Source organism: Sabethes cyaneus, chromosome 3 (assembly GCF_943734655.1).
Source record: "Sabethes cyaneus chromosome 3, idSabCyanKW18_F2, whole genome shotgun sequence".
Lineage (NCBI taxonomy): Eukaryota > Metazoa > Arthropoda > Insecta > Diptera > Culicidae > Sabethes > Sabethes cyaneus.
Window position 1 is genome coordinate 88,758,163 of NC_071355.1, and position 12,727 is coordinate 88,770,889.

Here is a 12,727-nt window from a genome sequence, read left to right on the forward strand (position 1 = left end):
TTTGTTTTCTCGAGCGGAAAATGTGGCGTCTGCTATTACGAGTAGCTGCCACTGAAAAACAGCGTTGCCCTTGAGTGATTTCCATGTTTCGATATATCTACATTCAAATAATACATCCGCGAGTACATTGGTAAAAGTTTCACATACCCGCAAATTGTTTTGATATGTTAGATCAGCCCTTTACTAGCTGTTTTCATTGCTTAATTTTCGAAATTTACGAGAAACCGTTGCGATTGACATCGAGGCGTGAATTTCCACCAAAAGTTTATGTTACCGTTTGACATTTTTGACATTCTGGTACAGAAAATGAATAGCAATGCTTTCAGTTTTTACACTACTTTGTAGTAAATTCACTGGCAATGAAAAGTAGTTGCATTTCATGGTTTTGACGAAGGACTATGATCCTCAGGAAGGTAGCTGATACAGCGGGTAATCCCAAAAAAATCAAAAAATGGCGAGCCTCATGAAAAAATGAAAGATTTTAAGGGCCAATAGCTCTGCTAATTATGAATGGATTTTTATTGTTTGATTGCCAATAGATTCATAATAGATGTAGCAATTATTTGGTTTTTATTGACCTATTCGACAGAAACTTATGCGCTGACGGTGGTGGTTGACAGTTTGCTAGAAGAATCGGAAAAAAGTTCACTTTTTTCATTTTCTTAATGTAGTGAAACAATGTACAACTGAAATTATTTTTGCCAAATGTAAAAAATAAAGTACTTTATTTTTGTCTTTGTACTTTGTCAATGGTTTGTTTACAGTATATACGAGAAAATAATGTTTTTGTATATTAGTGCGACAAAAGACAGGTTATATTTCAAGTTAAATTACAAAAATACACGTGCTCAAGTTGCAAAAATTTGTTTTTTGTGAAATCAACGGAAAACAGGCTATTGCAAGCAAGATACAGGATAACCCAAAAGAACATTCATATTTTCATGCAGGGCTGGAGCAACATGGTTCGCTAGGACTGACATATTTTTGATTCTCTAGAACTTTGACTTGAACCGACACAAAACAAGCATAAGGATTTTTAGAAAAACATTCCAATAATATGCAAAAATCGATTTAAGATCCCTGCTGTGTTCGATTAGTCGTCAATCGCCATACCAATTTTTTGTTTTCAAATTTAATTTCACTATTTTAAAAGTATTTTTAATACCTAGCAAATTTCTTACAAAACCTGATGAAAATTTAGTCAAACTTTCAATCGAAAAATAGATAAAAATTAAATTTACTGAAAATTTTCTATGAAATATATCGCATCTGGCGTTTGTTTTCGTTTTTATCACCATTGCAGTAGGTAGTGCCACGGCGGGAGTTTTTTTTTCTCGAATTTGTCAATTACAATTTTCATTTTAAATTACTAAATAATGAAAAGTAACGAAAAGTTTCAAAGTCAAATTCCCCCTTACATTTTCTTCGTGATTACCTTGTTCACAGGCAGGGACGACAGTTAAAAACAGTCTCTGTTAGGGATGGGAAAACTATCATTAACTACTGATAGTTATCAGTAAGCAATAATATCACTAAGTATCAGTAAGGTTTCGCTGTTATTGATATTTATATTACGTATTACGTTACGCTGTCCCGTTACAAAAATTAGTTAGATTAAACTTATTGGTCGGTAGTTGCGTACGATGAACGTGGATGACACAATATATCGTCGTCATCGTCAGTAGCCTAAAGCCGGGGTAGCTCGTGCTGATTCAAGCAGTCGTCTTCATTTAACTCGAACTTGGAGGGCCACTCGTCGCCAATTTCCTAGTCGTCTCAAAAGTCACAAATCACTTTCGACCTGATATAGCCATCTTGCACGTTGAGCTCTCCGTTCCTGGTGCCGGTATGCTTGTTGAAGACAACTGTTTTCGACGCACTGTCGTCGCAGTACCTTTCGTTCGAACACGGCAAGGGCGCATATATTCTTCGTGAGCAACCTTATGACTTCAAGTCCATAAAGAACTGCTGACCTAATAAAAGTTTTGTGCATTGTCAGCTTCGTACGGTAGCGTATGCTTCTTGATCGTATTATTTTGCGAAGGGCAAAGTAGGCTCGATTTCCCGCTTGAATGCGCCGCTGGATTTCATTACTAATGGTGTTCGCGGTCACCATTAATCCCAAATACATGAATTCATCTACCACTTCTAGTTCGTCGCAGTCAAGGATTCCGTCTGTGAGAGGCACGCGTTGGTTTCCTTGGAGCCTCTTCCTTTCATGTATTTGATCTTTGACGCATTTATATTTAATCTGATCTTCCTAGATTACTGCTTTCAATCTGGCGTAGATTGCCTCCGCCGTCGCAAGGTTCCTGGCTAAGATATCAATCATCTTGTCACCTTGTCTCAACCTTCTCCACGTATCAAAGGGACTCAAGTGTGTCCCCGAGATGCGCACGGAACACACCACTCGATCCAACGATAGCTTTGATCAGTAGCGTCATTTTATCTGGGAGATCGTGGTCGTCCATTATGTGCCATTCATGGTTTCGATCGACAGTATCGTTTCCATAAAGCCCGCTTGGTAAATTACAAAGTAAACTACAATTTCTTATTTTTTGCTTCAATGCTTTGATAGGTAAAATAACTGATATTAACTGATAGTTATCAGTAACGTACTGGAACTTACTGATAGTTATCAGTAACGATTTTTATTGATAGTTCCCATCACTCTCTGTTTAGTGTGGTTACGACGTATAAACTTATACCAATTTGATATCTGTGCTTGGGAAGTACGCCAGAGTGCAACCATCTACAGCCGATTTTATCGTTTAAACATTTAACCTAGTCCAATTTGACGTCCTAAAAGTAAACAATTTTGTTAAAATGTAAAGTCACCTCTTTTCTTCAGATGATTTTTATCTTTAAACATTAAATCTAGTCCAATTTGATGTATTGAAAGTGAAACGTTTCAGAAAAGTGAGCGGTCTTGCTTCCTTTTGCCAGATTGCATCCATATACTGCAATAATTTTTTTTGAACTATTGTTTTGTACGGAAACAGGCCAGAAAGGATATTTGTGCATGTAACGTGACGCAGAAATTCTCAAAGCGAGAAAATCAGCGACTATCTTATCCGAGAATAGTTTTTGAGCGTTTCACTTGCTGATTTGCGTCAGTTAGTTGCTTGCAATTCTTTACACAGTTTTAATTGTATTTCTGTCAAATGTCGAAAGTGCCGTGCCCTTGCCGTGTTCGAGCGGATGGTACTGCGAACGATATTTGGCGAAGTACAAACTGAAAGCGGAGAGTGGCAGAGTCGTATGAATCACGAGCTACAGGCACTGCTTGCAGAGATTTTCATCGCACATCTGGCGGAAGTCGGTAGGCTACGGTGAACCGGACACTTCGTAAGGATGCCGGACAACAGTGCGACGAAAACGGTCCTCTTCAAAAACCTGATCGACACCACGAACAGGGGGCTCAGCGTGCTAGAAAACTTGAACAGGTCGAAAGCGATTTGCGATTTCTGAGAAGCCTCGAAAATTGGCGACCAATATCGAGTTGAATAGAAACGACTGCTTGAAGGTTGAAGCAGCACAGACGACGATGTGTGAATCTGTAATCGCTAGTGTCGGATTCAACTTGGTTCCTAGGCTTTCGAACTGCATTCAAAATACCTGAAAAATTCTGCTTTCAACTCCAATAACAATTCTAAAGCCGCATGGTTTCATTTAAAATTCATGAAGATTTTATTGCGGTATTAAACGGTACATCTGGTTTTATTATGGTGTTACACAATACCAAGATGATGCGAGTAAAAGCATACTTATATCTAACTATAGAACCATGATAAAACTGATGAAAAGAAAAGCTTTTTGTGATTGTTTATATTACAACAATAAAACTAGTTGGGTACGCTATATCTCTTATAAGGTACCCCGGGGCCAGTGGGACCTAAAAAATGTATAGTTATGGTTTACCCGACTGTATAATCTATAGGGTAGATGCTCCAGTAGTTGTGGTAGTACCAGATTTACCAGATACCAGATTTCGAGATAATTTAAGTTTTCTTTTGTTAAATATATATTCGTTAACAATTTTAGCTAAGATATACAGTTAAAATATATGATGTTGGTGCAAAAATTACAAATTCCTTTTGAGCAGACCAATAAAGTGCAATTGCTTAAGAAATTCATCGCATTTTAATAAGCCTACGCTGTTATCCACCTGATACCATGCTCACTGCAAGCGTTACTAAGGGCGGTAAACAAAATTCCACTATTAGAGGAACATTACCACTACTTCAGGAGCACAGACTAATGTCAGGAAAAGCAATATTTTAAATAAATCAACCAGCAGAATGGTATAATTTTGGTATGGATTTAAAGCTAACATTATGGTGCACCATATAATCATTTGTTCAATTGGAAACTGATAAATTGTGCGTTCAAATTGTCTTTAAACACTATCCCCCGACATAATCCCTCCATTACTGGAGCATCTACCCTACCTATGTTTATTTAGATATTCTTTTAGTACAGAACTCTTCAGTGGTAGGGTAAACGCACCATTAGTGGTGGTAGTACCAGTAGTGGTGGAAACTTGAATTATTCCATTATTTTTGCAGATATTGGTACAAGTTTGATAAGTATCGAATTACCAGCAACAGCATTATTTGATAAGTATCAAACTTGTACCAAAATCTGCAAAAATAATGGAATAATTCAAGTTTCCACCACTACTGGTACTACCACCACTAATGGTGCGTTTACCCTATCACTTCTAATGTTTAATTACGAAAAAGGCCTATCAATTAACATGAAATGAATCTGGAGGAGAATTTTCAAAATCATGGCGATTACGCCATTCGCCGGGGCAAGTGGGACCTATAATCAAATTTGATTAAAAAGCATAAAATACCAGAAAATTGTGTAAGTTAATATACAGCAACTTCAACGGGAAACTAGCAGTCATTAACTTTTTGTCGGTAAGCCCAATTTCGGAAGCAGTTTTTAGGCCCAAAAGCGGGGTTCTGCTTATAGAAATGTATTTACTGCATTTTTCTTGCAAATCTGAACACAGCGAATATATTTTCATGAACAAAATTTTGGTTTCAAACAAAAAAACTGCTTTTAAAATTTGCAGAATCGATGACGACTAATTGTACCTTAAAGCTTAGCAAGAAGCAATCAAAAACAATACTTTTACAAATGGACATCCAAAACTGCTGTAACAAAATCAGATCAGAAAAATGATGTTATCACGGTTACTTGTCAAACTGAAATGAACCTGTTAGCTTTATACCGTGGACCCCCGTTCGTTTGACCGTTTTTAATCTGAACACTTTTTAATTTGAACCCCGTTGGTTTGCACGACGTGCAAATTAAAAATGGTTCAAATGTCATTCTCAATATGACATCATTTGCTTATGCAGACAATGCACACAAACACGATTTGTTTGTACTGATCTAGCGTGTTTAATCTGTTTCATAGTGCGTTTTCTCAACGATTATGGTAGAAATCTGATCGGAGAATGAAATATTCGCTGCTTGCAACTGCCAACTGAATCAAATCACCAAAACAATAACAAAGAACAGGGCAGCCAGCTCACACAAGCTCCAGCATATTTAGGGTTACCAGTTGTTCAAATTTAAAGCTAACCCCGTTAGTTTGCATGAGGAATCGTTCAAACGAACGGGGGTCCACTGTAATGCCATTAGCTGATTGCTCGATCTTACTCGGGGCCCCTTTATAAGTCACTTATACATCTGTTATTGTTATCTGTTATTCTCATAATGCAAGAAACAAAACCTTTTTTTCAATTGAATGTATCCATTCCTTTTGTCAGTTCTCCTCTTGTTGTTTCCCAGTCACCTGTAAATCAGTCTTCTTCTTGGTAATGCTTATAAATCGACACAAAGCATTTTTTTAGTTTTTAAACCTTACTCTTGTTAATGGCCACCTTATTCCTCCTTTCCGAAATCCAGCGACTTCTGCAACAGTAAGAGAAACACATTCTTTTACCCATTTGAATCTGCCTCCCCCTTGTAAAAGATCGTCTTACTCTTTTATCAACCTTCCTGTGCTGATTATTTTATGTCAAAAAACATGCTTGATTTGACAATCGACGTTTGATGAAGAACCGTCCAGACTAGGGATGGGAACTATTATTAAAAATCGTTACTGATAACTATCGGTAATTCCAGTACGTTACTGATAACTATCAGTAAATATCAGTAATTTTACTCATCAGGGCATTGAATCAAAAAATAGGAAATTGTAATATTATAACTGCGTTCTTCATTGTAAATTTACTTTGTAATTTACCAAGCGGGCTTTATGGAGGCTCGCGCAACTACGGACCAGATTTTTACCACCCAGCAGATATGTTGGGAGCACATCGTGCCTACGCATCACACGAACCAGTCGATCAAGACCAGCAATTGCACATATTGGATGAACACGGTTTCCCAGATAAACTGACGCTACTGATCAGAGCTATTCGATCGAGTAGTGTGTTTTGTTCGCATCTCGGGGACACACCCTTTGCGACGCAGCGAGGGTTGAGATAAGGTGACAAGATGACTGATATCATGGCTAGGAACCTTGCGATGGTGGAGGCAACCTACGCCAGGTTGAAAGTAGTAGTCTAGGAAGATCAGATTAATAATAAATACGTCAAAGATTACATACATGAAAGAAAGAGGCTCCAAGGAACCAAACGCGTGCCTCTCACGGATGGTAACCCTTGACGGCTACAAACTCGAAGTGGTAGATGGATTCGTGTATTTTGGATTGCTGGTGACCGCGGGCAACATTAGTATGGAAACCCAGCGGCGCATTCAAGCAGGAAATCGAGCCTACTTTGCCCTTCGCTATACGCTACTATCAAGAAACATACGCTACCGTACGAAGCTGATAATGCACAAATCTGTTATTAGGTCAGTAGTTCTTTATGGGCTCATAAGGTCGCTCACGGAGAATATACGCGCCCTTGCGGTGTCCGAACGAAAGGGTACTACGGATATTTGGCGGAGTACAAACTGAAAGCGAAGAGTGGTGGAGACGGAGCTTCAGGCATTGTTTGGAGAGAAACCCATCGTACATTTGGCGAAAGTTGATGGGCCAGACACGCCGTAAGAATGCCGGACGATAGTGCGACGGAAACAGTTGTCTTCAACAACCTCGCTGGCACCAGGAACAGGGGGCTCAATGTGCAAGATGGCACGATCACGTCGAAAGTGATTTGTGACTTTTGAGACGACTGGAAAATTGGCGACGAGTGGCCAAAGTTCGAGTTAAATGGAGGTGACTGCTTGAATCAGCACGAGCTACCCCGGCTTTAGGCTACTGACGTTGACTACGATATATTGTGTCATCCACGTTTATCGTACGCAACTACCGACCAATAAGTTTATTCTAACTAATTTTTCTAACGGGATAAAGTTGCTATATCAGTAAATATCAATAATAGCGAAACCTTACTGATACTTAGTGATATTATTGCTTACTGATAACTATCAGTAGTTAATGATAGTTTTCCCATCCCTAATTCTTTAGTATTGCCAAACTGAAAACAACAATTCGAGCGAATCACTTGCGTTCATGTTCGTGTAAGTAGACAACACTTTCATTCATACTCGATAATAGTGAATGAAATCAAATGTGAATCATTCATTCATTTTGAACTGCCGACACCGGCAAACGAAATTACAATAAACGTAAACATTGCTCCGAAGTTTTAATTGATTGTCTTCAGCCAAGTTTTGGTGTCAGGATGGTGCAGGGTATATATAAATAGTGCTACTATTATGAAGAACTAGCTGATTACCCGATCTTACTCGCGGTCCCTTTGTCTCTCCGTCACTTGTACATCTGTTATTGTAACGAAAATTCTCATAATGCAAAAAACAAAACACTATTCTTTTTATTTGATTCGTGTCTAGTCCCTTTGTCAATACCCCTCATGTTGTCCTTCAGCCACTTATAAATCACACCGTAATCCGTAAAAATCAACACAGAGCCTTTTTTACGTTTTTGAAACTCCCCCTAGTTAATGGCCACCCTATTCTCGCTTTCAGAAATCCAGCCACTTGTACAACTGCTTTCGTTCCAAATACAAGAGAAACGCGCCCCTTTTCTCCCCCTCTCTTGTAAAAGAAAGTTAAAAAGGCAATCAGTGAGCTGGAAAATAGCAAAGCTGCTGGGAAGAATTTAGAACTATCGAGGTATTACAATGCTCAAATCTGTCCATAAGGTGCTCTGCTTTATCCTGTTTTGTAGACTGAGACCGTTAACGCAGCCCTTCGTCGGCGAGTATCAAGCTAGTTTTCGTGAGGGTTGCTCCTCGACCAAGGATGAGAAAAAAACGCTTCTAGCGATCAAGATCATAGAAGCGATCAGATTTAGATTCATTGACATCACTACTTGTAAGCGACAAACATTTTGTCGCAATCCGTACAGATTATGACAAACCTCATGTCAGATCATGTTCATTGCATGATTGCGTTGAGAAATATAACAGATACAGACGATTGGTTGTGTGCATCGTATGAATCACAATACGAACAACATGTGTGACCTTATTTCTCGCAGCTAGGTAAGATGTAACACTGTGATCGACTGTTGAGACTGTTTAGAGAACAAAATCTTGTGTTGTCATGATCTGTACGGATCGAGATCTGTGCGTGTGGCGATAACTCACAGATTTTATCAAAATCACTGATCTTCCATCCTTGTCCTCGACAGATCAGATATTTACTTTGCGTCAGTTACTAGACAATCTCCGGGAGTACAACTTGCAGACTCATAATCTATTTGTGGACTTTAAGACGGTGTATGATTCAGTCAAAAGAAATGAGCTGTGGCAGATAATGCTAGAACATGGTTCTCAGACGAAACTAGTGAAACTGATTTCTGCAACGTTGAATGGGTCAAAATCATACGTCGGAATAGCGGGTTGAACTTCAGTCGCTTTCATAACGTTGGATGGGCTTAAGCAAAGGAATGTACTGTCTAACCTAACCATTCAACATTGACTTGAAAGATAAATCCCTACTATTAAATATTCTTAATTATCGTAGCAATTCGTAAGAAATCATAATAATAGTAAGTAATGCAATTCTAATAGTGTTGAAAAGTCACTACAGGCCGGACTCGATTATCCGGGAATTCGATTAACCGGGGATTCGATTATCCGGGGATTCGATTATCTGGGTTTTTAGACTCGATTATCCGGGTGAAAAATAAAATTTTTTTTCATCGATTTATTTTAAACCCAAATGTTATAATTTTCATGCTACATGATGATTCCAACTAGACAAGCATTGATTAACCTCCCTAAAGCTACAAAATTCCTTTCTTATATCCCTTTTATCGGCGAAAAAAACAAAAATAAATCCTGCGATGATGAAATCAATTTTGAATTATGTATATGAAGTAGTGGAGGAATTCATATACCTTAGCATGTGTCAACAATGTCAGTCACGAAGTAAAACGACGAATTTCAGTAACGATTCGGACTTTCTGTGGATAACGTAGCCAGCAGAAGTACCGTAGTTTCCATATTCGAACAAAATTGGCGCTTTACAGAACACTAATCTTCCCGATGGCCATTTACGGACATGAAACATGGACGTTAAAGGAAGTGGACCGACGAGTACTTGGCATTTTTGAAGGTAAAATTCTGCTATCTGTACTTAGTGGCAAAATGAAAAATGGGGCGTGGCATGGAGACGCATGAACGACGTGCTGTATTAAGTATACGGATATGCTGATACAGTGGAGGTAATACTATGTGGCAGGCTGCGGTAGGCTGGGCACGTGGTAGGAATGTCTGACAAAAGAGTAACCAAAACTATTTTCTGGAGAGAACCAGGAGGAAGCTGTAAATTTCGTGACATCCCCCGCACCCAATGGATGCGCGCTGTTGAGGACGATGCATGTTTCGCTGGTATCCGAGGGCATTAAAGAACGGCAGCCTAGGACCGACAGTAACTAGGACCATAATTTGTTCGGTGTAGGATAGATAACGTACGTACTCTCCATAAGAAACTTTAAATTATTTTTTAGGTTATGTCATTCAACAAAAATTGACTTATTAAACTCATAAACTATCGATTCGCAGCCACATACAGAATGTAATGTGCTACATAAATTCGGCTAGGAATAAGTTATCCACGCTCGTAAGCTTATCGCAACGTATTCCGTTTTGCACTATTGAATTACGTACACGTGCTGTTTGTACAGTCCGAGCTCTTCTCTGGGCAAAGACAATATTACTGGACAACAATTTAGACAATGTAAAATATCACAGACAAATAAATCATGAGTTGCATCGATTGTGAAATCATAATGGCCTTCACTGTTTCGAAAGGAGTAAGTATTCTCTCTGATTTAGGCATAAAGGGAAAATGAAATCATATATATGTAATACATTGCATGGTTACTTTTTTCCAAAGATATTGAATAAATTTTGTAAATACTAGTTCAGCGCAAAAGAGTATCAACTACTACAGAGCATTCATAATATGGTACATAGATGCAAAACTTGATGATAGACGCTTTAAAATATACTCTATCTATTTATTCGCCCACTGCATATATTGAGTGTGAAACCATCGCCACCCTAAAGGGAGCGCCCGGTGGCGCGGCGGCGGCGGTGGTCATACGACTGATACTAACCAGGTACCTACCTACATAGAAATTACGAACGGTACCAACGAATGAAAAATAAAGCGTAAGCTTCGCGTATCGCGCTCCACCGAGCCCCAGAGTTCCATGCCAATTATTTTGTTAGCTAAAATACACATTTTCGGAAATGCTTCTCATTTCCCGGTGGCATTGCGTGCATATGATGATGCTTGCGTTGTTGGTCGATTTTGCTTCCGTTACGCAATACGTGCAATTTAACATGACGACAATAAATATTGAATTTATATGGACGTGCAAAACAAACGTCCATTTTCGGTGGAGCAATATTTGCTTTTTATCCGACCGGTTCGAAATAATTGACGCTGAAACGCAGGTCATGCAGCAGAGATGATAGCATCATTCTACTACCGCACATATATATTTATGGCTGTCGCATCGGTACAGGTGAAAATCGGTCGCAGTGTTTGCGTAAAGAACCACGACGAATTTCAATGGGTTTTATGGAGCAATTAAATGATGATTTATCGTGATAATCGATTGTTGGATATTGAAATAATAATAGAAATATTGCTTCTTCTATCTGTGGCATATGCGTGTCCAGGGAATTTATCTGCTTGATCCATTATGAAACGAAGAATTCGATGGCTGGCCCGCCGTTCGGAACAGAATTGTGCTGAGCATGACTATCACATTATGGTTTGGAGAACAATTTTTATGCACCGCTCGGAATAAATGCGTTTAGGTTAGATCATGACTGGAGAAAAATAGCCTCACTTACCTCTTCTTCGTTGCTAGCCGTGTTCACCGAATCCATGCTCTGAGAAAGCGCCAACGGTGCCATCGGAGTCATCTGTCCCATAGAGTTATCCATTTTTGTGTTACTGCCGGCGAGACTGTTCTGTGTTTGTCCGAGGTTGTGATTATTGTTGGCTGTGTTCACGTTAAGCGAACCGTTGATGGACTGCGTACTGACAGCCGGATTTGATTGGGCGACTATCGGTGATGTGAACATCGGTTGCTGCTGGTGACTGCTGCTACTGGATGTGATTACTAGCGGAACCGATACTAGCTGCTGTTGGACAGGGGCTCCAGAGGCAGATTCTAGCAACTGCTGGTGGTGATGGTGGTGCTGACCTTGCAGTCTAGTCTGCTGCTGCTGTTGTTGGTGCACTTGTTGCTGTTGTTGTTGATGCTGCTGCTGCTGCTGTTGCTGCTGTTGAAACTGATGATGGGCCGCCTGGGCCTGGTGGTGTTGCAACAGAGCTGCAGCGGCTGCGGCGGCTGCAGCCGGAGCCTGAGGATGTGCAGATACTAGACAGGTACCTAGAGTCGGAATCGTTGCTGCACCGGCCAGCGGTGTCGTGCACAGTCTCTTTGGTGATAGGACTTGTGGGGCGCTCGCTACCGTGATTTGCGGCGCTGGCCTTCGTTTCACCACTGTCGACGAAATGGTGACGGAATTTATGGACGCACTATTGAATCGAACACCATGTGCCGATCCTAGAAGAAAAGAGAGCACAAACATGGTATACATTAAAAAAAGAAGCTATAATATTTGCGATTGAAAAAATTGATTAAAATTTTAATCGCGACCCATTGATCGAGCTATACATAATTAATTATTTATACCACAACCAAGCACACAAATAATGGAGGTGTATATTTCACACACATAAAAATGAACCAGCATTGAGAGTTCAAAAGAAATAATGCTGTCCACAAACGTTGACAGTTTTAGACCACTGACTATTGAATTGATTACAATATTCAGGAAACCCAATAACAACCATCCCACAGCACAGGTCTATGATTTGATTAACGAGCTATTGCGAATCGGGACGGTAAGGTTACCTGACGTCAATCAATTGGTTGCCTGTTTCCAATCAGGCCATATTTTTCCGGTAATTAAAAATTAATCGTAAGCAATTGAAAATTGTCGTCAGTGTTCGGTCCATATATGCTGATGCGACGGACAGTATAATACATCGCGATTAATAGATACATGAAATTTTAACAGAAACAAAAGCATATCATACAATAATATGGATTTAAATTGTTCATTAATTTGAAATTAAGGCCAAACATTGAAACGGACACAGATTTTTAACGACCACAATTGTGGCATGGATGCAC

General features: G+C 39.5%; 1 protein-coding gene across 1 annotated transcript in view; it reads right to left on the reverse strand.

Annotated features, from left to right (window-relative positions):
- LOC128739853 (forkhead box protein P1) overlaps positions 1-12,727 on the reverse strand; it is a gene marked incomplete at its 5' end in the record, with an annotated part of 376,855 nt that overhangs the window by 270,875 nt on the left and 93,253 nt on the right. The window contains one exon of the mRNA XM_053835354.1: positions 11,373-12,094. Coding sequence (XP_053691329.1) covers positions 11,373-12,094 — 722 coding nt within the window. The remainder of the gene's footprint in view (positions 1-11,372; positions 12,095-12,727) is intronic.